This window comes from Mirounga leonina, unplaced genomic scaffold (genome assembly GCF_011800145.1).
Source record: "Mirounga leonina isolate KUSES-001 unplaced genomic scaffold, KU_Mleo_1.0 Mir_418, whole genome shotgun sequence".
NCBI lineage: Eukaryota > Metazoa > Chordata > Mammalia > Carnivora > Phocidae > Mirounga > Mirounga leonina.
This window is the reverse complement of record NW_023270739.1, coordinates 10,433,163-10,461,010: the sequence shown is the minus strand read 5'-3', so window position 1 is coordinate 10,461,010 and position 27,848 is coordinate 10,433,163. Positions and strand designations below refer to the sequence as shown.

General features: G+C 47.5%; 1 protein-coding gene across 5 annotated transcripts in view; it reads right to left on the bottom strand.

Annotated features, from left to right (window-relative positions):
- Positions 1-27,848, bottom strand: part of LARGE1 (LARGE xylosyl- and glucuronyltransferase 1) — a 514,447-nt gene that overhangs the window by 258,196 nt on the left and 228,403 nt on the right. For all 5 annotated transcript variants that reach the window (XM_034987635.1, XM_034987636.1, XM_034987633.1 and 2 more), the window contains exons 3-4: positions 26,668-26,969; positions 9,730-9,812 (exon numbers count right to left, since the gene is read on the bottom strand). In XM_034987635.1, the coding sequence (XP_034843526.1) occupies positions 9,730-9,812; positions 26,668-26,969 (385 nt within the window). The remainder of the gene's footprint in view (positions 1-9,729; positions 9,813-26,667; positions 26,970-27,848) is intronic.

Genomic DNA, 27,848 nt, shown 5'->3' with positions numbered 1-27,848 from the left:
ATCCTGTCCACGTCTCCAAGCTCATGTCTTCCTCCTCCCTCCTCAAACCTGCACTCCAACCACTCTCTTCCCCAGACCTGCAATGTGACCAACTCTTCTCCTTCCTGAGGCATAAACTGCCACCTCCTCAGGGAGGCTCTCCATGGCCGCTCCATCCAAAGTGCCCATGCCCTCTCCTATGGCTCCCACACTGCATTGCCCTCTTTGGGTCTTCTTAGCACTTCTTAGTATTGGAAATCTCTATATTCATCTGCGGGCCTATCTCCTACCCGCTGCTAGAATGTGAGCTGTGCAGCGTGGAGTTTCTCTACTTTCACAATGCACCTGTCCTCTTGTTTTCTCTCTCTACAACCCCAGTGCTTGGCAAGTGCTTAGCCATGGGTGCAAGGTCAGAGATTAGTCATGTTTCCCTGCAGCCTTGTGGGCCTGCTATCTCTCTCCCTTAATCACCTTCACGTTGCACTGCTAACTGCATCCAGTCTTCCCCATTCAATTTAGACACCACGGCGCTGAGAAAGCCATTCCACTGGGTCACATGCCCTTCTTTGTGCCTCCCGAGGATTTCAGGGTTCAAAACACAGGTGAATGCTATTGTCTACTGACCATTCACTTCTCTGTTCCCCTGCTAGGTGGAGTCTTGGCACTGGAATTGTGTTTTGTGAATAGTCTTATCCCCAGATTTTTATTAGTCCCTTGTACCTATAACCATCCAGTAATTATTCATTGAAAGAATAAATAAACAGACAAGTTAATAATTATCAAGGATATCCAAATGTCCTCACCGTCTGACACAGTCAGCCAGTGTTCAAGTAGAGGGACTTAGGAAAAAAGTGGGTTGGACGATGGTCTCTTAGGCACAAAATCCAAAACACAAACCACAAAAGAAAAAGTAAACTGGTTTTGGTCAAAATTAAAAATGTTTGTGTTTTAAAGGATACCATCAAGAAAGTAGAAAAGATAACCTAAGAACGGGAGAAAATATTTGCAAAGCATTTATCTGACAAGGGACTTGTAACCATAATATATAAAGGTCTTTTACAACTCAAACAATACAAAGACAAGTAAGCTGATTAAAAACTGAGCAAAGGTGTGACGCCTGGGTGGCTCAGTCAGTTAAGCGTCCGACTCTTGGTTTTGGCTCAGGTCATGATCTCACACATCGTGAGATCGAGCCCCACATCAGGTTCCATGCTCAGTGGGGAGTCTACTTGAAGGTTCTCTTCCCCTGCTCCTCTCCCCACCTGCACGCTCTTACTCTAAAATAAATAAATCTTAAAAAAAAAAAAAAAAACAAACCTGAGCAAAGGATTTGAACAGCCATTTCTCAAAGAGGATATACAGATGGCCAGTAAGTACAAGAAAAGATGCTCAGCAACATCAGACACCAGGAAATGTCGATCAAAACCACAAAGTACTACTTCACAGCCTCTAAAACGGCTAAAATAAGACAACAACAAGTGTTGGTGAGGATGTGGGGAGACTGGAGCCCTCACTTGTTACTTGTGGAATTGAAAGATGGCATAACCACGTTGGAAACTGGTCCCAGGGGTGTCTCCAAAAATTAAGTGTAAAAAGTTACCCCTGCTGAGCTCCTCAGGAGTCCCACTCCTAGTCAGACAGCAAAGCTTGTTCAGAAACCTTCACGGGAGCATTATCCGCAACTGTCAAGAAATGGAAACAACCCCAGTGACCGCCACGTGATGAGTGGATAAACAAAATGTGGTCGAGTCAGGTGCTGGAATATTATTGGCGATGCAAATAAATGAAACATCACCTGCTACAACGCGGATGAACCTTGAAAACACGGTGTTCAGCGAAAGAAGCCACTCACGAAAGACCAAATCATACAAGGCTCCATTTATATGAAATGTCCCAAATAATCAAATCGACAGGAACAGAAAGCTGAGGGGGGCTGCCAGACAACGGGAGAAGGGAGAAATGTGGAGCGACTCCTCATGGATGCCAGGGGTTCTTTGTTAGGTGATGAAAATGGCCTAATATTAGGGAGCAGTGATGGCTGGACAAGTCTGCGAATACTAAAACCCAGCAAATTATACACACTGGAAGAGTGAATGTTACAGCATGTGAATTAAATTCCAGTGCTCACTCATTTGCCTGAGCTGGGAAGTGGGGCCTGTGAGTTTGGGGGAGGGAAGAGACCTGGTCTACTCAGTGGATTCTGGGCTCCGTTGCTTAGGGAGCTGCACTGTATGTACGGCAAATGGTGTGCCATGTCGGAAAGGCCTGCAGTCGTCAGGGCTGGCCTCTACCGGAAGGGAAACCCAACTAATCGGGACAGAAAAGAGCCTGATCGTGTCCACATGTGAAAGGACATCCTACGGTGCCCACATTTGAAAAAACGTCCTACAGCTCAGAACTAACTGCAATAAAGAGGATGTTTCATTCTCCATGTGTGACTTCTGAGTCTTTTACGTTCACTTCCTCACTCAGGAAGGCAAGAAATAGTTTTAATGATTCCAAAGTCAGCCAAAGGCCAAAAGCCTCCAACCTATTCTCTTTTGTTCACAGGGAGATTAGCAGGAATGAGACAGATGTTCCGGACGTATTTACACCAACTGAACTGCATCAAGGGAGGGATAAGAAATTCTTCAGAATTTCTTCTTATTCACACACACACACACAAATATTTTTCTCTATATAGGATTCGATGTTATTTAATTTCATCTCTGCACAACATCTAAAAGTCTTTTATACCAATCACCAATTATATGCATTTTGGGAGCACGGCTTTAAGCCCATGAGAAAAGGCTTCTACTACGTGAATAGGCCCGCACATCTTCATATACAACAGGTCCCATGCAGCCTGCCAGGGTCTGAACAATACAGACATTAAGTCTGGTATATATTCAGACCAGATCACACTTTTACAACAAGGAAAGAAGCAAGTGCATGTTTCATCTTCAGCAGAGCCTGCAGACTTTGCTCATAATGAGCAATGCTCCTGTTGTCTCTGGTTTCCCTAACTGCTCCCCTGTTCCGGGTTGGGTGCAATAAAATGGTAACACAAAGAGCAAAGATGATCAAGCCCCAGCTTTCTCCCTGCTTTTCCTTTCTTATCTTGTCAGGAATGTGCCACAGTCCCTACAGGGTAATTCAGGGTCTGCTTTTATTAAAATATACAGGGATATCTGAGCTGAAATAATCCTTAATTATTAAGTTGACAATGGAATCGCAATTTTAGAAAAAGAAAGAGGCTCTGACAACACCTCTGATCCTCAGTGAGTCTGTTATACTTAGAGATTTAATAGAACTCACTGCAGAAAAACACAGCGGCCAGGAGGGTTTTTTTGGTGTGAGCTCTTGCTTTGAGGGAGGATGAGTGGCATTGAAATTGTGGGAAGATTCAAGGACAAGTCAGTATCACAGCAGAAAAGCTTTCTGTGGGGGAAGAAGAACAGAGCAACTTTCCAAAAAAAAGTCAAAAGGCCTTGTGGCTTCCAGGCTTTGGCAGAGCCAAGGTTATAATCCAGGAGCATCAAGGACTCCACTGTGACGTTGAACAAGCTATTGAACCTCTGTGAGCCTCAGTTTCCTCATCCATTTGTGGGGATAACGGCATCTACCGTGCCAGGTTGGGATGAAGGTCAAATACAATGGCCTACGTGATACTCAGTATTTGAACTGCACAAAGTATTTCTCTTTGCTCTTACATACATGCATGACCAAATGGCATAGATGCCTTACCTGTTCAAAGATATCACATGCCCACGGTACTTTCTCTTTTCCCTAGCTTTACCGAGGTATAATTGACAAAAATTGTATAAATTTAAGGTACATATTAAATATATTATTTTTTAATTTTTTAAAAGATTTTATTTATTTATTTGACAGTGAGAGAGGGAACACAAGCAGGGGGAGTGGGAGAGGGAGAAGCAGGCTTCCCGCTGAGCAGGGAGCCCAATGTGGGGCTCGATTCCAAGACCCTGGGATTATGACCTGAGCCAAAGGCAGACCCTTAACGACTGAGCCACCCAGGTGCCCCTACATTAAATATATTATAAACATTAAGGTGATGTATCTATATATGTATACATTGTGAAATAATCTCCGCAATCAAGCTAATTAACTTATCCATCCCCCAGTGACCATTTCCTTTACTCCATGCTTTTTTCCTAAGTCTTGCTAGAACATTACTTCCAAGGCTTTATTTTATTTAAAGTAGGTTCCACATGCAGTGTGGAGCCCAATACAGGGCTTGAACTCACAACCCTGAGATCAAGCCCTGAGCTAAGACCAAGAGTCGGACGCTTAACTGACTGCGCCACCCAGGTGCAACCCACCAAGCCTTTAAAACCACTATTTACTTCATGCTCAGCACCTCAAAAATACATATTTTGGCGGAAGGATGAAGGGGTAATTACAGAGATCGTAGTAATGATAACAATTCTCTACATGGTCACCCAAAATGATGATTAAAAATAAAAATAATGATACTCAAAATAGTAACCTTTTTTTTTTTTCAGTGGAGAGCTCAGACTCTGAAGCTAGACTGACTGGATACAAAGCCAGCTCTAGCATCTTCTCTGTGACCCTGAGCTATGACTTAACCTATGGATTCTCAGCTTCATCATCTGTAAAATGGGGATAATTAGAGTACCCACCTCATGGATCACAGGAGCATGAAATTCATTAATATCTGGAAAACACTTGGAGAACTAGGTTTGTATTTGGTCAATACACAAAATATAGAAATGTTTCACATAGATTATCTCTGATAATAGTCCAACAGGGCTCTAAGAGAGGTTAGAGAACAAGCCAAACCTCTAAGTACAGAGACTTCACTAGGGTGGCCCAGCTCAGATGATAAGACCAGAATCAGAACCTACTTCTGTTTGTTTGTTTTATTCAAATCCTAGGTTCTTCACATTACAATCTAGAAACTGCTTCTATAATAAGTTTAAGCCTGAATGAGCAATAACACAATTAGAGACAGATATTGGGCACAAATATGCTGTTTTATCCTCCATGTTCTTCAGGGGCACAGTGAAGTTTAAAAAAACAAACAAACAAACAAAAAAACCCACCAAAAACCCAGCTGCTTGATATGCAAAGTAAGGGAAATCACCCAGCTTCTTCCTGACAACAGGGCTGTAGAGTGTGAGAACAAGTAGATCATCCTCGCAAACAAATAATAAATTTTTACAAGCTGGCCCACCTTCCTGCCCAGGAGGTAAACACCTAGCTGCTAAGTAATTTATTTCTTCCTCTGCTCACTAAAAGCTCCGTTTCCTTGAAGAGCCGCTATACTTCCCAGTTTATCTGCAAATGGAGTTGGAGTTCTGTCCCCCAATTTTTCTTTAAACACCCTTCCACCTAGGTGACACAGGAACATAATGTGCTCTTTTCTGCTAGGTAAACTCTCTTTCACACGTATTTGTAGTTACTTTTTCTCATCTACCCTTTTTCTTTATTACAGAGGTTGCATAATGAGATGACCAAAAATACATGTAAAGAGGGGACAAAAGCAAGATCACCTTTATTTCTCCTGCTCCAAACACAACACAAAGAACATCATTTCTAAACATGGCCTCTGCCAGTCTTTCCGCCACCGGTATTTTGATCATGGCTTGTCCTTACACAGTGGAATAATATTATGCACATGTTCTGAACTGTGTTGTCACTTACATCATAAAATATAAAATATAATTTGTCCCCATTACTACAAAAGGGTGTTCCACTATTTAGTCTTATTGTTTTCTAAGTATTATTCAAATTTTTAGGATTATAAACAGTTATGTCATAAAAGCGTTTTTGGTAGTCAGGATTACCTTCAAAGGATTTGAAGGCAGAGTCCCTGAAGTAGTCATATGGGGTCAGCGTCTTGGGCATTAACACCATAAAATTTCTTTCCCAAAAGATTATAGCAATTGAAGCTCTGGTAGGAGTATGTAAGAGTGCCTGGGTATCACTCTTTTACGATCTTTTAAACTAGAGCATGCCCACTGTCACCAGGCATACTGCAGAAGTAAAATGAATTGGATGTAACAAAGCAGCCTTAAGTGAAAATTTGCTGAAAATCCTGTCTGGAAAATAAATCTAATTGCTGTATTTAACAGTGAAAGCCAAAAGAAGCATCCTACCACTATTATTACATTATTATTAACATTAGAAAGGTACTTCATTTGCCAAAGCATTTTATAATCATGTATTGGTTAATCCCCATAACATGCCTCGGAAGCAATGAAGCTATTTATAGCCGGACTTTCTGAGCGAAGTCTTTCAAAAGTCCTTTTGTCTTGATATCTCAAGTCATTATCACCAGCACATCAATTCACATTCTCATTTGTCGAATTTCAAGGATGGGAGGGACTGAAGTGGTCATCTGAACCAAGATCAAGTAGTCACTGACGTGGCGTGCAGAATTTTCCTAATGCATACTAAGAATTGGCTTTCTTCTCAACTCCCCATGCCTCCACAAAGGCATGGCATGCCATCAGGGGCCAATTATAAATCTGCTATTTTTTTTTTTAAGATTTTATTTATTTATTTGAGAGAGAGAATGAGATAGAGAACATGAAAGGGGGGAGGGTCAGAGAGAGAAGCAGACTCCCTGCTGAGCAGGGAGCCCGATGTGGGACTCGATCCCGGGACTCCAGGATCATGACCTGAGCCGAAGGCAGTCGCTTAACCAACTGAGCCACCCAGGCGCCCTAAATCTGCTATTTTTAAATGTAACATCTTTGTGCTACACAGTGACTGTAGGAGTAAAAGTTGACACTCAATGGGGTTCCTCAGGGTTTCAGCGACTACTGGAATTATTTGATTTGTAGCTAAAGCAACAGCAATATTTATGCCCAACAACACCGAACGTTTTTATGGCTTTAAAATTTGCCATAATTGAGAAACAGCACACGTGACTATCTGTAATCATGCAAATACTCTTTTCTAAAAAGGGGGCACCCCCCCAACCAGGGAGGGATCGAGTTCTTTCGTGGTGACAAGAAATAAACACAAAAAGGTTGAGAACCACTCCTCTAATTCAGTGCTTAGAAGACAAAATGCCTGGTTTCAAGCAGCAGATGAAGGCTGCAGAACCATAAGGAGTCTCAAAAATGGCACAGGGGCGACGGTGGTATACAAAGGGCTTCTCATCTTATGTCAAAGACGGGAGGTTGAGCCCTGCTTGGTCATTCTTTATTTGGTATTACCATTTCCTTCTGAGACGTGCAGCTGAAATCCCAATGCCAACTGCACAGTCTATGAGGAGGGAACGGAGAGCCCCCACCACTAGCCGACAGGGTTCTCTACTTGGTGGTTACTCATTTCTCCCCTTTCCCCACTCTGGCGTTGGGTGGGGGGAGGCAGGGAATCCCCCCACTCCTGGGTGGGGAGCAGATCTGCTTGCTGACTATAAGCAGAGCAGGGCACCCAGGAAAAGACCCACCAGGTGGTTCAGTACAACTGAGCTAATAAATTTTGCCTTCAACCTAATAAATTCTGGGGTGCACGGATTCACAGCAAAAGTTAAGTGACCTAAGAACTAAAGCCTAAAGGGTTAAAATGACCTGCTGAAAGTCACTCAGTATAAAGTGGCATGAGCGTGTCATCAAACCCGGTGTGAGCTAGATCTATTAGTTAACTGGTTGAATAACTAAATCTTCAGGTTATTTATTAATGAAGTTTCCCAGATTCACTAGTTAAACAAGTAAACATTGACTGAGCATCTAACACTTGTGAAGTCCTTCCCTAAGATACGGAGAATCCAGAAATATAAGGCATGGTTTCTGTCCCCAGAAGTCCCATATTCTACTACAAAAGACACACCGTGAATAAATAAAAGACAATGAACTAAGTACAGTGATAGAAAGATGCACAGGGTATTGTGGGCTAGGAGAAGGCAGAGCCCTAGCCCAGACTGACCGGTACTGGTGGGTCTCCTGTTAGAAGGATAAGGAGTTTGCAAAGTTGCGAGGCGAAAGAGGAGGGAGGAGGTGAGAAAGGGACAAACAGCGCAGCATGGGGACGACAACAGGCAGGGCACACCTGCGAGAGGGTGAAAGCTATGAGCAGGTCAGTGTTGCTGGAGAGTAAAGCCCAGCAAGGGGAAAAGAGAGAAAACGTGCTGAGAATAACAGCAGGCCCTGATGGTCTGTGTGGTCTCTAACCTGATGGTAAAGAGGCTCGATTCTCTCCCCTCCATGACGAGAAGCCAATGAAAGGTTTGAAGATATCAGATTTGCCTTTCTGAAATATCACCTGGCCTTAGAGGCTGGCTCTGTGGGGACTGGAATGTCACGTGCAGGAGAGAGAACACGCAGACCTCAACTGTGCCAGGTGCAGTAGGGATGAAGAGAAAGGGATGGAACTAAAACTATGAAGAGGGAGAACCCCCAAGTGCATCACAGAGGGGCTGGGTGGGGGTCTGAGAGAGAAAGTGGAACCAACGGTCAGTTTCTTGCACGGCCTGCCGGTCTCGGGTGCCCACCACGCCTCCCATCTCTGCTTCGGCCACTGACCGCCAGATTTGGGCATTAACTTCACATTGATCTTTGTTTTGTTGAGCTCTAAGAGCTTTTCACCACTGTTCCTACTGCTCAGAACCTTCTGGATCTTGGCTACAGCTATGGATAAGCTTCATCTAAACCCTCGGTAAGAATGTTAGAACAGAGCCAAGGACACTGGCTGGAACTACACATTCAATTCTGGATACACTGTCAGTAAGTCTAGATATCCATCAAGCTGAACAGTGAAAACAGAAGAAAGTCCCTGTTAAAAAGTACAAGCAAGTGGCAGGAGTTTAACTTGGACGAGATGACTCGGGAGAGGCAGGATCACTTCCAGGTGGAAAAGGACCCCATCGTTCGTAGGGCCATTTCCATGGGGATCCACTAGGACCCAAAGACAGCAGCTTATGGGTTGGAAAACTTTGGTTTAATATAAGACAGGACTTTCTGATGGTTAGAAACGCCCAGACGTGGGACAGCCTACGTTGGAATACAGTAAGCAACCTCTGTGAGTTTGCTAGAGCTGTCCTAACAAAATACCACACACTGGGGGTGCTTAAACAACAGAAACTTAGTTTCTGTGGTTCTGGCGGCTGAAGTCTGAGATCAGATGCCTGCAGGGTTGGGTTCTCCTGAGGCCTCCCTCCTGGGCTTGGAGATGGTTTTTGTTCTGTGTGAGGCTGTCTCCCAATCTTCCCTCCTTATCAGGACACCAGTCATATTAGACGACAGTCCATTCGTATTGCCTCAGTTTAACTGAATTACCTCTTAAAGGCCAATCTCCAAATATAGTTCGCATCCTGAGTTACTAGGGGCAAGGGCTCCAACAGATCAATTTTACGGGGACACTGCTCAGTCCATCACGCAACCTATCAACAGGGGCGTGTACACAGAGGGGTCTGGTGACTGTCAGGCAAGGGAAGGCCAAGGAAGAAACGGAAGCCTCAAATCTGGAGTGTCCCTGATGGGTCCCCTTAGGTCTAAGAGCTACAATCCTAAACATTGTGGGACTGCACCTCATTGCTCCTATTAAACATCATTAACACAAAAATCTCCCCAGGGTTTCAGACAAAAATCACATTTTCACGGCAGCTGCAATGACTGATGAGAAATGTTGCTCTTCTGTACCCCTCCCCCGAGGAAGCGTGCAGGCTGGCGGTCACACGCACGAGTCACACGCATGAGTCACATGCACGAGTCACATGCACAAGCCGCGCACCCAAGCCTCACGCACCAGCCCGCAGGGTACCGCGGGAGCGCTTACCTGTGAAAGAGAACGGACTTGACCAAGGTGACAACGTCGCGGCTGGCGTTATACCCGGCACAGACGATAGCAACGTGGATTGTCTGGGAAGCAAAGAACACAGGGCAAGCAGTCAGACAGATGGATGAGGGCCTTCTTGGTGCTTCAGACCACGTGGGAAAGAAAAATCACCCTGATCTCTTGTGGGGATCGTTAGAAAACAAAGGGCAGAGTTTGCAGCTGTGGGAAATAACTTGAGATGGTTTTATTAAGGCCCTTTTAATCGGTTTATGGAGCTATCATCATTTGGAAAACATTAAGGTTCTTTGCAATTACATTTTGGGGACGAGAGAAAGGGCGATCGGCTCAAACAGGCAAATGGTGAGTCTCCTACCCCCACGCTGGGAGACCGTGACAACTGGTGACAAGAGAGATGAAAGAAATACATCCCGAAAGGAAGAACTGATAGTCAGGGATCTTAGACTGAGAAGCAATGGCTCAGAGGTGGGAAATGTTCTTGCTCTTGCAAGAACATTGTCTCAGATTAGGGGTGCCTGACTGGGCCAAGAGACCAATGAACGTCTATAAGCGTACATCTATAAAAAGGGCCCCAGCTGGGACATCATTCCAAGAACTGAAGACTGGCAGAATTAAAGGGAACCCTATGGCCCATCTCCTCTGGCTCTGTCCTTTAGCTCCGGGTGACCCTGGGAAAGTGGTGGCATCAGGTGACTCACAGTAATACAAGGGCCATGGCACGTCCTGCAGGAGGTCATGGAGTACGTAAGGGGATAATACCAAGAGCAGAATATGGTGCTCGGCACACTGCCAATCACAGCAGAGATGATCTCTAGAGCTGAGCTTCCCAAAGGGGAGGTCCCTTGGCACCCTGGTGTGCTGTACGTGAGTTACAGGATACAAAGTCACTTATCTCTTCAAGCGAGAGCTCAAGGCTACCGGGCAGGGCTGGCTCCCTCAGGCTGGGCTACCCTCTGAGCTTCAGCAACTTGACAAAGATTGAGAAGCCCTGGTCTAGTGCAGTCCATACAGAAAGTCATCCAGCCTCTCAAAACAGCTCGAAGAATGAAGGGTTCACACCTCTCGATGTATCTTTTACCGATGTGCAGCCTTCCTTGACCTGAAAACAGCCTCCTAATACCCACCCCCCCTTGCTCTGTCCTGGGAGGACTGCAGAACAAGTACGTTCCCTCCAGCACCCAATACCTAATGAAACTACTCACAGCCCTTGTTCCCATGGCACAGCTTCTGGACCCCCGTTATTCTAATCATGCAGTTCAAAACCCAGTTCTGTTGACTCTATGCACCGCTTTTGCAACTCCCTAGGAGTCTAGAATTACTTTAAAGTAAAAAGTAAAAAAAAGCGGGGGAAAGGGAAGGGAAGAAAAATGCAGTTCTGATATCCTGGTCTCTGCCCTACAGGCTTTCAGGACAATGACCTCTGGCTCCCAGGCCTTCACCACCCCACCCACAACATCATCAAGGGAAGTTACTCGGGCTTAGACAGGTGGGATTCAAACTCTGGGACAGAGATTCTTCACCCTTATAACATACCAGAAACACCAGAAAGATTTTTAAACTACACCCTGTGCCCCGATCCCACCTCAGACCAATTAACTCACAATCTCTGATGGCCAGGATCTAAAATTCCTCTGCTGGAAGCCAGTGGTTCTCAATAGGAGGCAAAAGTCATCCCCCCTGCCCTGCCCTGGACATCAGACAAAGTCTGTCTGGAGTCATTTTTGGTGGTCACTCCTGGGGACGTGCGGGGCTATGACATCAAGTGGGCAGGACCAGAGATGCTGCTCGACCCCTTACGAGGCACAGGGCAGCTCCCACGGTAGAGAATTACCCTGCCCCAAAGCTCACAGGGCTGTTGTGAGGAAATTCAGCTTTCAGAAAGAAGCAAGAGGGCGTGTGGGGAAACTCAGACCTGCGAGCTCCCAACCCAACCTCGTCTCACATAAAATTAGACCATATTGGGGCGCCTGGGTGGCTCAGTTGGTTAAGCGACTGCCTTCGGCTCAGGTCATGATCCTGGAGTCCCGGGATCGAGTCCCGCATCGGGCTCCCTGCTCGGCGGGGAGTCTGCTTCTCCCTCTGACCCTCCCCCATCTCATGCCCTCTCTCTCATTCTCTCTCAAATAAATAAATTAAAAATTAAAAAAAAAATTAGACCATATTACGCGTATCTTAATTTCTCCACCTGTAAAACGAAGACACCATCGCTTATCTCTGGATATTGTCTCCCAAAGATTCAGCGAAAGACTGTAAAGCGGAATGCAACTGTCACCATTTAAATCATGAAGGAAATGAATAGGAAAACGCCTGTCCGTGGGAGACATAGCCAGGAAGTGGACAAGAATGGATAAAAGCTGAATCAGGCTCTTTGGAATCACAAATATTTAAACACGTGGCCTCCCAGATATCAAACTTTGTCTTGGCTTCAGGGTTCAGGGGCTTTTTAAAATGGGCCCATTAAATGTAAGCACAAGTGCGCACATTCACAAACATTTAACATAATTTTCCAATCTCTTTAGTTTCGTCCAATACACCTGCCACCATGAATAAATTCATCATCTGGAGCCGTGGAGCCCAGGCCCTGTTCCCCGGGAATGCAGAAAATCAGGAGTGCCGTGAACATGCTGTGGGCTTCCTTAGAAAGGAAGGAGGAGTTCTGGATGGTCCCAACTCTTTGTGGGGACAGGAGTGAATGCCAAGAATGGGTCGGGGGCTGGGGTTCGGAGTGAACAGGGGAAAGGGATGAATGCTCCTTGAAAGAGCAGAGTCACAAATATGGTCTCACCACAATAACTTGGTTTGGAAGCTACGAAGTCCAGGTTTCAAGTGTTTCAATGTAGTGACTTAAAGAGGACAGAACAACGGCTACAACTACTGGGACATTCCTCTCATCAGAGTGATGGGTCTGAATATCAGATTCAGTGACCACTGTCCACTCACAAGAATTCCTCCTTATATTTTATATGGATGTCATACTTGCCTTTACTGGTCACAAAGCGTGGATGGGGGTTGGGGGTGATGATGTTATCTGCTCCTCCAAACTCACTCTTCCAATTCGCTCCATGCCCCAAATAGGTGCCCCTAATTTGCTCCGTGCCTGAGCGCCTGACTTTACAGACTGAATAACTGGGCTCCCACTGCCTCGGGTTTCTGGTTGAGTTTGGTCACTGGGAGGCCTGATGGCAGGTGGAAAGAGAGGTCAGATCCCCTGCGCCTTTCAGAAACCCTCTACCAGAGATCCGGCTCTCTCGGGCTCCTGAAGGCCACCTGCCTCGTGCCCTACGGGCCCAGGGGTTGTAGTGACTCTCTCCAGGGAGCTCCACCACCCTCACTGGCTCCCATGCGTGTGGCCCTGCCTCAAACCCTTCCCAGTTTATCTGTGTGTGCCATCGGTTTCCTTCTAGGGCCTGACCAGTTCCAGTGACCCTTCCTTAGCCTTGCATCGGTCCTGGTGGCTGGAAGGGAAGCACAGGTGGCTCTGAGGCATTCAGAGATAAACTGTTGATCCCGAAGGTGAAACGAGGCAGGAGAGTACCAACAGAGTGCACTGAAGAATGGTGTAAGTTGTGTTTATAAATTTTAAGCAGCTCAACAAAGTTCTCAGACACATGGACCACAGCTTCTTTCTAAGGAAGCCCACAGAGCATCCTGCTCACTCCCTCCAGTCCTGACCCTGGTGCTCAGCACACACCCACGAGCTGCATCTGAAGACATGACGTAGTCGAACTAGGGCCAAGCGAGTGACGTTTACTTCTAGGACTTGGAAGAAGGATCCAGGCCTGACACAGGCATTTCTGGAGTCCCTAATATGCCAGGCCCTGTGTTGTGCTCAGAGGACAGAAAGGTGAATCAGTCCCCCAGGGCCAAGTGAAGAGGGAGTAGCAGTCGCTACCCGGACAATCCCATCAGAGACCGGGAAGGCTCCGCTGACGGCGAGCTCAGTGTCCTTGCAAGCCAGAGTAGCCTGCGCCACCTGGACCAAGAGTATGCCAGAGATCGGCAGGGAGGAGAGGGCATTCCAGTGACTCGACCAGGGCAACCGTCACTCCTGACATTCAGGGCCAGCTGGGATTTGTAGCTCTCTGCTTGTCAGCCTTCAACAGAAGCAGGAAAAGAACATTCTCTGGGGGATGGCAGGCAAGGTGTGAGCCTGGCAGAAGTAATCAGTACCGTGCCCAGCTGTGCTGTCCCCAGCCACACCAGGAGCATCAGGACCCAGAGGGCCCGGTACTCCCTGCGAGGCACTCTGTCTGGGGCACAACTGAGTGCGAGCACATCCTGTTGGGGACACTACCGGTGAGGAGAGAGGGGAAACCCATTGCAGCACCAGCATCTGTGCTGTGAAAAGTCAGGCTCAGCCCGCGTTCCAAGGACAGCGACAGACCTAAGTGTTGGGGACGAGGGGAGGGGAGGCAGGCCTCCCAGGGGACAGGCAGCTGGGGAGAAGCACACAGCCAGGGACAGAGGTGGGGGTGGCTTTGTGGGGAAAACCCAACCAGAGTGAAGAGATCCGGTTTGAGCTGCAATGTCAAAGCTAAGCTGCTGCTATGTGACCGTGGAGCATCGCTTCATGTCCCTGGGCCTCCCTGGCTTGTCTATAAAATGGAGGTAAAAACGGGCACCGCACTGGGTCACTGTGAGCATCCGAAGAGTGCAAGAAGTGCCCCTAGTGAATGGACGCTGCTTATCGAATGCCTGAACAGCATATGGAGAAGTTGTTCAACATCTTTGTGCTTGAACTCCCTCAACCTACACAACAGGGACATAACACTACGCATCCTCAAGGGGTTGTTGAGGATGCGGAGCAAGTGGCTCTCAAACTCAAGTGTGCACCATGATCCCTGGAGGGCTTGATCAGACGGAGCGAGGGATGGGGGCGGGGAGGGGGGTGGAACACTTCCCCCGAGTTTCTGATCCAGGAGGTTTGACATGGGGGCCTGAGGACGGCCTGCATCCAGGTGATGCTGATGCTGCTGGTCCAGGGACCACACTTGGAGAACCACTGCTCTAGCTAAGTGCTTTGAAGACTGTTGGGTAAAAACTCAACCAGATGTTAGCTGTGATCACACAGAGAGTATGAGGGGTGTTCCAAGAATCCATTTCCAATACCTCTCCAGTGGAGAGTACCTTCTCCTGCACTTGTATAAAAGAACGAGAGACAGCACGCATCACTGTCCCCAGGTCCTGGAATTCATGACTCTCTCAGGGTGAGGATGAGGCAAGGGAGGAGGACTCAAGATGCAGGCTTTTTCTGTGCCAAGAACAAAACCGTGGCAATCAGGAGAGCTGGGTGTTGGCTGCAGCTCTGCCTCTGGCCGGCTGGGTGACCTTGTGCAAGTAACTTAACCTCTCTGATCCTTGGTGAATCCTCGAGACAAGGAGGAGGGTAGAATTTCTATATACAGTAGTACACAGGGGACACTTTCCAAGACCCCCAAGGGACGCCTGAAACCGTGGACACTACTGAACCCTATATATACTCTTGCTTTTTTCCTACAGATGCATCCCCATGATAAAGTTTAAGTTATAAATTAGGCACAGTAGGAGATTAACAACAGTAACTAATAATAAAACAATTATAGCCATATACTGTAACAGGTTACATGAATGTGGTCTCTCTCAAAGTATCTTACTGTACCTCACCCACCCTTCCTGTGATGATGGGAGGTAATAAAATGCCGAGGTGCTGAGTTATAGTCAGGGGCGGATGCGGGCATTCTGACACAGTGTCAGGCTACTAAGGACCTGATGAATCGTCAGGAGGATCAGACTGCAGCTGACCACGGGTAACCGTAACTGTGGAAAGTGAAACCACGGATAAGGCGGGATTCCTGTAGAGTCCTAATATCCAGCGCTTTCCAAAATTCAAGATGAAGAGTGAGACAGGGTGGTGACATTCTCATCCAACGTCCCGTGGCTCAGCCAGTCGGTGGCAAATCGAGGGGTTGAATTCAAAGTCCTGCTGTTAAACCCGTACTACCTGGTCTCAATAAGACACACACAGAACTGTGAAAATGAAAGCAATGTATTGCTGATGAGCTGCCTAAACTCACCTTACAAACCTCCAGGGCGTCTCTACTCTTCTGGGAAGTCAGTGATCAAGTTCTGTCTCCTCTAAATACTAAACCATGGACCCAAAAGTCAAAATTATCTCAACCCTGTAGAAGACAAAAGTAGACACCTCCTATTGTGTATCAGTTATATTTTGATTAAAAAATTAAAAATAGGGATGCCTGGGGGGGGTTCAGTCGCTTAAGCGTCCGATTGTTGGTTTTGGCTCAGTCATGATCTCAGGGTTGTGAGATCGAGCCCCACAATGGGCTCTGCGCTCAGCACAGAGTCTGCTTGGGATCCTCTCCCTCTGCCCCTCCCCCTGCTCATGCTTGCTCTTGCTCTAAAATAATAAAAATAAATCTATAAAAAAAATTAAAATAATTAAAAGTAAGAGTAGACACCTCCTGATTGTAATGGCATCCATGCTGCCAGGGGCTCAGTGAGGTAGGCCAGTATGAAGACAGGGAAGGGCCACACCGCGAATGGGGACTTTGAGCACCTTCTCCATAGTCAAGGCCTAAGAAACAGAGAACACATGAATGAACCACCCGGCGTTCTCCACCCTGCATACTTCTGGCCTGCTTTAGGGCTTCTCTGTGTGACAAACAACAGAGTACCCTTAGCAGTCAGAAACCCAAATGCTACGTGAAAAACAGACGAAAGGGGTGAGGCTGATTTTAGGGTGGGTCAGCAGAAGCGTAACTGCTAGAGAAGACTCACATTTGGGGCAGGTGGGCTGTCTGAACACAGGCCCACACTGACCTGCCACGGACAGCACGTGCCACGCTCCTACCTACAGGATGATGCCCCTGACCCAAAAAGCCCGCACACGTTGCCAAAACACATGGCCATTCTGCAAGTGTCAATGGTGCACCTTCTCTGTGCCAGACTCCCTTGTAGGTGCTGGGGAAAGCAGGGAGCAAAAGAGGGAGACCAGGCTGTGTGGCAACGAGTCCACAAGGAGAAAGCTGGGGAGTAAGGCAGACCTTCTAGAGTGCATGGGCCTTTGCAAGAAGCATGAAGAGAGAAGCCACTTGAGGGTTCAGAGCTGAGAAATGGCATGCTCCGACTTATATTTTAAAAGACTCACTCGAGCTACCAGTTGAGAACAGATTATCTCTGTGTGCATGTGTAGGGGTGGGAGGGAGGGAAGCAAGGAAGCTGGAAGCAGAGAGAACACTCAGGGGGCTAGTGCAACCCCCCGAGCACAGCGGAAGCTGTGACAGGCTGCCCAAATGCCCTTCAGTGAGGTCCGTGTTGCCCTGGGGGCCAGGATCTGCCCGGCTGCAGAGAGCTGCCTCCCCTGGGGCAGCCACCGCCAATAAACCCCAGCATCTTCAGACACCGGCCCCAAGGACCTGCCTTCGCAGACTGCACGTGAAACTTCACAGCACCCTAAGCCAGGGGTGGTACGGGACAGGGAGGCAAATGTGGAGGTGCGACATGGCCACATGATATATTCTTTCAAAGTCCCTGGTGATCTGTCTGCAGTCGACTTCTCTAGCAGAGGAAGCAGAAGAGTATATGTATTAAGATTTACAACCTGTGGTGGGGATGTGGGGAAACTGCACCCTTGTGCATTGTTGCTGGGGGTGTAAAATGGTACAGCTGCTGTGGAAAAGAATATGGTGGTCCCTGGAATAATTAAAAACAGAATCACCATATAATCCAGCTATCCTAACTTTGAGGTATATATCCAAAAGAGCTGAAAGCAGATTTCTGAGAGAGGTGCGCACACCCATGTTCATGGCAGCATTATTCACAATACCAAGAGGGGGAAGCAGCCTGGGTGTCCACCATCAGATGAATGGGTACACAAAATGTGGTCCAGACATACAATGAAATATTTTTTTTGTTTAAAGATTTTATTTATTTGACAGAGAGAGACACAGCGAGAAAGGGAACATAAGCAGGGGGAGTGGGAGGGAGAAGCAGGCTTCCCGCGGAGCAGGAAGCCCGATGCGGGGCTAGATCCCAGGACCCCAGGATCATGACCTGAGCCAAAGGCAGACGCTTAACGACTGAGCCACCCAGGCGCCCCCATACAATGAAATATTATTCAGCCTTAACAGGGAAGGAAATCCTGTCTCATGCTACAATGTGAACTTTGAGGACATCATGCTAAGTGAAATAAGCTAGTCACCAAAAGACAAGTACCGTTTGATCCCACTTATATGAAGTACCTAAAGGAGACAAATTTACAGAAGTAGAATGGTGGCTGCCAGGGTCTGGGGCGAGGGGAGGGAAAAATGGGAGTGGGTTGCTGTTTAACAGGTATAGTTTATCCTGCAAGATGAAAACGTTCTAGAGATCTGTTACACAGCAATGTGAATATACTGACCACTACTGAAATGTACACTTCATTTTTAAGAGAGTAAATTTCAGGTTACATGGCTCTGTTGTACCACAATTAAAAACAAAAGAGATTTATAACTGTAGACACACATTTTTCAGCTATGTGGCCTCACTAAGCTCAGGCTTCCCTAGTTAAAACTTCACGATGATTGAGTCCAGGAGCTAACACATTTACAAGTGCAGTGTCTGGTACCAGATACTTGCACAAAAAGTAAAAGCAGACGTGATCACCAACACCCTGCCTCCTTCTTTCACGGTGCTCATGCTCTGATCAAGCTGGAAGATTCACGAGGTTTCCTTGCTTCCATAATGTGCTCTCAGTTTGGGATGCCCTGGTGCTTCACCTCACATATCAAACTCCTCCCCATCTCTCAAGATATACCAGCACCTGCTGGGAACTCAGTTTCTTCATCTATTAAAAAAAGGGGGGGGCGCCTGGGTGGCTCAGTTGGTTAAGTGACTGCCTTCGGCTCAGGTCATGATCCTGGAGTCCCTGGATCGAGTCCCGCATCGGACTCCCTGCTCGGCAGGGAGCCTGCTTCTCCTTCTGACCCTCCCCCCTCTCATGTGCTCTCTGTCTCTCTCATTCTCTCTGTCTCAAATAAATAAATAAAATCTTTTTTTTAAAAAAAAAAGGGGGGGGATAAAAATTTGTCAAGGTCTGCTGGACAGATTAACTGAGATGATTCACGTAAAGGGATCAGAGCCTGGGGTTGTGTAAGTTAGAAGACAGGCATCAGCAATCAGTAGTATTAATTACTATTCATATAAGAGTTTATAGTATGCTGAAGCCTCTACATTCAAGGCTGTGAGCCTTAAATATTCTTGAAAGTCAGGCATCAGTTTCTTTCCTTCTGCCCTTACCCCAACTCTCCTTCAAGTAAGGATTGGGACAGTGTTTCCCTCATGGTTGACAGGAGGGCTTTCAGAGCTGCCTGACTCGCTCTGCTGTGTCAAATGTTGGTGGCTGCCTTCATCATCCTCCCATACAAGAGGGCAAAAGACACAGGAATGAGGAGATGAGCCATTGGAATCATTCATTATTTGGGCCATGGAAGCTACTGTGCAAAACTAGGACAGACTTTTTATTTTGCTCTGCTTTACCGTCATCATCTTTAAAATGAGAAGGTTGCATCTTTATTTGTTGTTGTTGTTAATGGCACATTTTCAAAAGAAATAACATATAATAAGACAGCATGATACAGAAAGCAGATGAGGGCAGGACTCCTTTGGAGTAAGCACAGACAGGAGGCTGCAGGAGACGGGACCCCTAGCCAGGGCCATAGTGTGGTCCCCACCGATCCCTGCAGCCCTGGTAGAGCCTCTCCTACACTGTATGAGGGTCGGTCTATATGACCGATAGAGCTTGGCAGAACTAACAGTGTATGATATCCAAGGCGAGGTCATAGAGAAGCTTGTGGCCTCTGCCTTGTTCTGCTGGATACCTTACTCCAGGGACAGTGAGCTGCTACAGTGTGAGAACACGCAAGCAATCCTAAGGACCCGAGGTCCCGGCCACCCCAGCGTGCCTTCTCCGAAGCAGATCAAGCCTACCAGCAACAGCCACCCTGGCAGACACTGTAACTGCAACCGCAGGAGAACCCTCCAGACACAACGTACAACTAAGCTGCTTCCAGATTTCCTGATTCTCAAATTGTACGACAAAATAAATGCTTGTTATTTGAAGTCATTAGGTTTGGGGGATAACTTGGTATGAAGCCATCAATAACTACTAGACTTGGGTAGGGGAGGTAACCTAAGTAACCACTACAGGAGCATGGGTTCCCAAAATCACTGAAGAAAATCCTGCTAGGTTTCTTCCAGCTATAATGTTCCCTAACTCCAGGGCCTGACGTTTAGGGAAGATATTCTAGCACACTTACATCCTTGAAGGAGCCCGGAAGACAACCTATGAGGCTAATAAAATGTGAATCCAAATGCTACAGCAGTATCTTCCGATAGCCATGTGAATACGAGAGGTGGCAGGCAAAACCCCTCCACTGCTGAGTTATTTCATAAAATTCTCTAAAATGAAGTAATAGATCAAAATACTATGTTTCTAGGGGCCCAGAAAATGAAGGCACAAGGTGTCAAGATTTATAAGCATAATGGCTAAAGCAAAATAGTACATCTGTACCGAGCTAACAAATACACTCACAGTCTGGAAGGCAATTTTAAAGATTTTATTTATTTATTTACTTGAGAGAGAGAGAGAAACAGCATGAGAGGGGATAGGGTCAGAGGGAGAAGCAGGCTCTCTGCTGAGCCGGGAGCCCAATGTGGGACTCGATCCCAGGACTCCGGGATCATGACCTGAGCCTAAGGCAGTCGCTTAACCAACTGAGCCACCCAGGCGCCCTGGAAGGCAATTTTAAATATAACTTCTTTTAAAAGAACACATACATCCTTGCCTCGACCTACTGAGAAATGACTACCCCCACGTAGCTGCTGTAGCCCCCAAGGTGAAAGATGAACCCCATCATGCCCGGTAACCCTGAAGCCTTTGAGATGAGGCACCTGCCGGGCACAGACTAGGACTGGGGCTCTAAGCTCATGGGGGTGTGGGTCCTGGGTGCTCTAATTCACAGAGTGGTAAGGCAATGGTTCCAAATACGGGTTCTTTTTTTTTTTTTTTTAAGATTTTATTTATTTGACAGAGAGAGCGCACACACAAGAAGGGGAGAGGTAGAGGGAGAGGCAGACTCTCCGCTGAGCAGGGAGCCCGATGCAGGACTCGATCCCAGGACCCTGGGATCATGACCTGAGCTGAAGGCAGACACTTAACTGACTGAGCCACCCAGGCATTTCCCCTCCCCCCCGCCCCAAGTACAGGTTCTAGAAGCAAACTGCTTAGGTTTAAATTCGAGCTCCATCTCTTCTGGTAGTAGGACTTTCAAATAATTACTGAAACTTTCTTAGCAGCTTTCTAATGTGTCAAATGAAGAAAGTATGCTGTGTGGACTGAATGAGATAGTTTATGTAAATTATTTTATGTAAATTTTAGCACAATGTCTGATCCACTTTAAAGGCTGAGTAAATGTAACTTTTATTACTATTACATTACGACCGAGAAATGAAGCTCAAAGCACGGAGGAGAGACAGACTTCCATAATGGTGGTCTCACATCAGAGTGCACCATTCCCCTGACCTCCCACGGGAACAGTATCAATTGTTGTTGTGTTCAAGGACATCCGCCAATTCTCTGACATTCCTCCCACTGAGAGATGGGGTATGTACTTTTCCCTGTGAAACTGGGTGAGCTTTTGAGCCTCTTCCAATGAAAAGATTTCACTATCAGCAGAAGTGACATTATGTGACTCTGAGGCCAGGGCATAAAAAGTGTTTCTGTTCTGGGCGCCTGGGTGGCTCAGTCGGTTAAGCGGCTGCCTTCGGCTCGGGTCATGATCCCAGGGTTCTGGGATCGAGTCCCGCATCGGGCTCCTTGCTCAGCAGAGAGCCTGCTTCTCCCTCTGCCTGCCTGCTACTCCCCCTGCTTGTGCTCTATCTCTCTCACTCTTTCTGTGTCAAATAAATAAAGTCTTTAAAAAAAAAAAAAAAGTGTTTCTGTTCTGCCTCAGTCACTGGAACACTTGTATTTAGTCGGGAATAAAGGAATTACGGGATTAAAGGGATTACGAAACATCACCGACTAATTCCAGGGAAGCGGCCGAGTGCCCTGGGGCCGCCATAGTTTAGGGAAGTCCAAGCTGGCCGCAGAGACGGACATGGAGAGGCCCCGAGTCTATGACAGGGAAGAGGGGCGCTGCGTCAGCGCCCACAGCTCCAGCCCTCACTGTTCAGCTCCAGCCACAAACTAACGACACGTGTATGAGGGATCCCAAACAACAACTGTTCACCAAAGCCCTTCCCAAATCCTGACCTAAAGAAACCATGAGAGCTAATAAAATGACCCACGTTGTTTTAAGCTGCGACATTTTAGGTGTTTGTTAGGCAGCATTAGGGAACTGGAATGCGCAGAGTAAGGCTATGGGATGCTCCCACAGAGTTGGTTTCCCACCTGCTAGCCCATTTCATCCTCACAACTGCACTGGGAAGAGCAGATTATAAATTCTCATTTTTGTAATGATAACACGGGCTCTAAGAAAGTCACTGAATTACCCCAGGTCATATGACTAGCGACTGACAAAGTAAAGACTCCCAGTCTGGAATTTGGACCCCAGTTCCAGTGACTTTTCTGCTGTAGCAGAGCTGACTCCTGGAATGGACCAGAACCAGAAGTGCAAGAAAAGTACACCTATCCAGACAGCCAAGGGCCCAAGCAGAAATCACAGAGGATGACTCTGCTGCAGAAGTTCCATGGCATGCAGAAACCAGTCCGTTGCTGAAACAGCATTGCCCTCACAACAGAGGAAGGCAAGAATAAAACGGACAGCTCTTTAAAGGCCACATAATTAGGAACGATAAGAGGGCACCAGGACTGGCGAGGGCCCATTGTTTCCATCACCAGGTATCTCGGCTGACAGCCTGGGCATCATTACAGAAGACTTTTCAGAAATACCTGTCATACCCCGGAGAGGTTTCAGTGCAATGAGGGAGGATGACAACATCCTCTGTGGTGAGGTGCTGAGCTCTGACAGGGCGTCAGGACCGGCTTCGGCACTTGTAACCGCCAAGTGTCTCGATGAAGGGAGGCTTCTATTTTGACTCCGCTGACTGACATTTCTTGTTTGCCTCTATGGCTTCTTCACTAAAATCTTTAAAGACGCCAAGCGATGGAGACGGAGAAAGTATCTACACTGGAATGGGTGTGAAGTCAGCATCTCAAGGTCAAGGTGTCCCCGCAGGAGACCACCTCGAAATAAGCTACAGCAGATCAAGACTTCCAAATTCATCTGTGGTGGCTTGGAACAGGACCTGGGTTTCAGCACAGACAATTCTACCAAAACTAACTTCAAGGGTCTAGGAAGTAACATTATCAAGACAGGCAAAGAGAAGAAAAACAAAGGAAGGAAACTTTAATTCTCAGGCGCAAAAGACAAAAAACTAAATTACTAGAAGAATCAACAATCCCCAGGTCTGAATTCCTAAACTGCTACTTCATCTCTCAAAGAGAACAGGCATGAAGAGAACCCCATTGTTTCTGTTGTGGCTTCAGGCAGTGGTTTTCAAACAATCTCTACTATCTCAGAATCACTTGCACTGTTTTTTGTTGTTTTTTTTTTTTTTTAAAGATTTTATTTATTTATTCATGAGAGACAGAGAGAGAGACAGAGGCAGAGTGAGAAGCAGGCTTCCCGCAGAGCAGGGAGCCCATGTGGGACTCGATCCCAGGACCCAGGGATCATGACCTGAGCCGAAGGCAGACGCTCAACCGACTGAGCCACCCAGGCGTCCCTGTTGTTTTTTTTAATGCTCATGCTCTTGCAACTTACACCCAGAGATTCTCGATGAGTAGGTCTAGGGTGGGTCCCATGAATATGCATTTTTGGTACGTAATTCTAATTGACCACCAAGTTTGGGCACAGCCCATGTGATAAAGAATGTTCACTGTAACCTTGACATCTGTTCTAGAAGCAGCGCTCCAAACTGTTAGCAGAGAACGCGGCATCCTCGAGTAAAAACCGACCTTTTGCAGGCTCCCTTGCAGCTAGGTGGCAGCTCCTGGTAGTCCTACAGGGAAGTTCTTCCGTCAGTGTGCCCCTAGAGGAACGGACTGTGATACGTCTAACACGTGTTATGGAAGGGAGGTGGCGTGCCCCACCTTAACACCGCAGCTTTCCTGTCAGCTGGAATGTGGAGACAGGACCAAAGCTCTGGCAGTCATCATGGACGAGACGACCTTGGAAATGCCAGGCAGGTAAGCTGAGCGAAACATCACCGAAGCCCGCGTCCCCAAAACGGACATCCCTACTGAAAAAGGCCTCCAGACTTTTCAGGCATAAAGAGAAATAAGATGCAAAGCCACTGTCAGGTGGGATATTTTGGTACTTCACCATGAAATCTAATGCCAATAACAACTCTTTTAGAGTTTGCCTCCAGCTCTAATATCTGTTGTCACCACTGATGTAGTACAAACCAGGCAGGAACTTGATTTTTCTTGGTAATTTACAGACGAGGAAACCAAGATATGGAAAAGTGATGTAAGTTGCTGAGTGCCACATAGTTATTAAGCTGGGCATGGGGCCAGGGTTTAGGTTCGGGTCTCCCAGCTTTAGGAGCTGTTTTGTCTACACTACTCTGTGGGGCACTCCGGGCAGAAGCCCTCTTTAGAAATAGGATGTGTCTCTCAGGAAACAGCACTGGGGAGACAGACTGTGGTCTGACAGACTGTGGTAGGAAGAGAAAGCCCCCACCCCCACCTTCTCCCTCTGCTCCACTTGTCTCCCCCCACCACCACTTTTTTTCCTTTCTCATTTCCATTTCTCACCTCCTTGATTCTCAGTCAGTGCTTTGAGTCAGCCTGAGTCATAATAACGTAAATACACTCCCTCCCCCTGGGCCTTCCCACCTAGTGGGCAGGGTTCCATCGCCCACTCTGAACGGACACCAGGGCCATAACCAGAGAGCAGAGAACCTGCAAGAAAGCCAGCAAGTCTTCTCCCAGACAAGAAGGGAAGTTCCTCAAATTAGGGTCCTTCCAGACCAGCCAGAAGCAGGGGAGTCTGTTAGCACTACTAAAGACTAAGAGAGAGATGTTTAGGACCTCAGGCCACTGGCGATGGTTGTGGAGGAATAAATGGATGGGACCTGGCATGTGGGCAGGGCTGAACCAACATGTGGCATTTAACACCTCCTGATGTTTGAATTTCTCAATTTCTTGAGCATCTCTTTCTCCACGTCCCACCTCAACGGGAAAACAAGAAAGGGAGTTTTGTCTCTTTTTTGTTCATTGATATTTCCCAGCACAGCGAACAGTGTGAGACACGTAACAGAGGCTCAGGGACTGTCCGCTGAACGAAAGAATGAATGATAATCCAGTGCAACCATTTCCCAGCCCAGGTTCTCTGGGCTTGCTGACTGATCAACTCACCATGTCCTGCATTCTTTCTTGCTAGGACAATGCTTTACTTCACATTTTATATGCTCACGTGTGCATTCCTCACTGGACAGGCTCCATCCACCACTGTCCACCTCTCCACACCTCAACCAGGCTTGAGAAGCCACAAGAAATCCTACTAGACCCAGGGGGCTCTCCTCGTTCACCGCTGACCTTCTCCAGAATGGAGTCTATGCTGCTTAGTAAGCCCCCCATTCCCTTGTGACAGACTGTATAGTATCAGCAACATAATAACCACCCTCACATGAACAACATATTACAGTCTGCCAGGTGTTTTCAGGGAGGTGTGAAGTCTCACATTCTGACAATGTGGCCAGGAAATGGAATAAAGCAGCAGCAGGTAATGTAGATAACTAAAAATAAAAATTAACCATAACTGATGGGGCGCCTGGGTGGCTTAGTCGGTTGGGCGTCCAACTCTTGATTTAGGCTTGGGTCATGGTATTGGCGTTGTGGGATCGAGCCCCGCATCAGGCTCTGTGCTGAGCGTGGAGCCCGCTTGGAATTCTCTCTCTCCCTCTGCCCACCCCTGCATCCCCACTGCTCGCACACATGCTCTCAAAAAAACCCAAAAAATACCATAATTGAGAACATAGTATGTACCAGGCACTGTTTGTGGCTTTATATGACCCATCCCATCTACTTCTCATAAATCCTCCATGAAGCAGGAACTTCTTTTCTCAAATTTATTGATGAGACATCTGAAGTTCAGAGAGGTTAGGTAACTTGCTCAAGCACCCAGAGTAGAAACCACCAGAGCTGGGATATGAACTCAGGCTTGTCTGGGTCACATAAGGCTTTGCTCTTAACAGGGCTGCTCTAATTCCTGTCCTTGGGAACTGGAAGAAGCAGGACATGAGTGTGTGTGTGTGTGTGTGCGCGCGTGTGTGTATGTGTGTTCAGGACAGACCTAAGCACGGATGTACAAATGGGAAGGATGAGGATGGGCGGGAGAGGGTGTGCGTAAGTTTTCCAGATGTCCAAAGAGTTACTAATACAGAAAGCAAACTCGGGGTGGGGGTGGGGGGGCAGGATATTCAGCTTCAAAAGTTAAATCACCGCCTTAGGGAAGCAACAAGTCTCTGGTTCTGAACTCCAGAAGCTGATTATAAAGTAAGGAGGCGGCCAAGGGAACCGCCCAACAGGGCCACAACTCCATCTGCGCCACTCACACTGTAGTCTAAGTAAGAAGCATCCCCAGGATGGATGACAGCTGGGTGCAGAAATCCCGAGTGGGTCACAATGAACCGCCAAGAAACCAGCGGTAGTTTCCATCCCTTTGCTCCTCTTAACATCTCTGTGGTGGAGGTCCTCTTGCGCCCATTTCTCAGATGGGAAAGACCACGGCTCAGAGAGACTACAGGACTGGCCAGGCCACACACAGCAAGGTTAGGGGCGGTGCCGGATTCGCATCCGGGCCGAGCCAAGAATGCCGGCGCTTTCCCGGTGGCACCTGGGAGGGCGGAGGGCCAGGGGCCTCCGGATGCTCTTACCTCACACTTCTCCACGACCGGCTGCTGCCCGCACTCGGAGCTGTTGCCCGCCACGATGCCGGCGCGGAGGTTCTCGCTGTCCCCGGTTCCCTCCTCCACCGAGTAGCTCTTGGAGCGGTTGCCGTGCCGGTGCGCCGGGCCACGGCCCTGCGCCAGGCTGAGCTGCCGGCGCAGCGCGCGGTTCTCCTCCTCCACCTCGCGCACACGCACCTCCAGGCTCTCGCGCTCCCGCTGGCCGGCGGCCGCGTACCGGGGGCTGTGCGGCTGCGACTCCAGCGGCGACAGGGACACCGGCTTCCCATCTGGGGGCGGAGGCGGGGAAAGACCAGGTTAGCCGGGACGACACACCCCGCGCGCCCCGCCCCACCCCCCACGCATCTGTCACTGCGCGGGAGGCTCCTTTCCCGATCCCACTGACCAGGGCAAGTGGGTGGCAACAGAGCGACAAATAAATGCACCCACACTGAGCCGGGGACAAAGCTGAGGACAGAAGGACTTAACTACGGTGATAAAAATGCACATGCTGTTTAGAGAAGACAATCATAATGTTTCCTAATTAAATACACCGTCTTCCCTTCCCTACTTGGAACGTTTCCGTAGACATTCTTGTTCTCTATAAAATAGGAATGTGAAGGAGGGCTAGCAGGTAGAGGGGAAAGAGGAAAAGTAGAAAGTGGAAGAGAGCAAAAAGGAGTAAAAAGAACAGATAATAATAATGACAAGGTTTATTTATTTCTTCCTATGGGAACTCCTATTCATCCTTCAAAACCCTTTTTCAGAAGCCTCAGTTGCCAGGGAAAGCCGCCTTCAGTGTGCAGGCAAAATCTTCAGGCTGTTCTAACACATTTTATTTCTGTACGTATCACTATTGAAAAACAAACTATCATACTGTACTTGGTCAATTGTTTCAGCGAATGTTTCCCGTGAAGGCTGGTAGTTCACTGAGAACAAAGCACAGGTCATACTTACCTTCGTGGTAACGTATCATACCATCTGATAGATGCCATAGGGGTGGATACATGTGTCCAAGCCAAGAGTCAAATAACCAAGTGCAATAAAGGAGAAGAAAGGAGTGTAATTAACTTCAAGGTGTTCCCAGAAAAGCAGTCACTGTTGCCAGCAACACTCCATTTAACCGTCATACCCGGAAAGGATGGGAGGTCTCTGAACATCACACAACC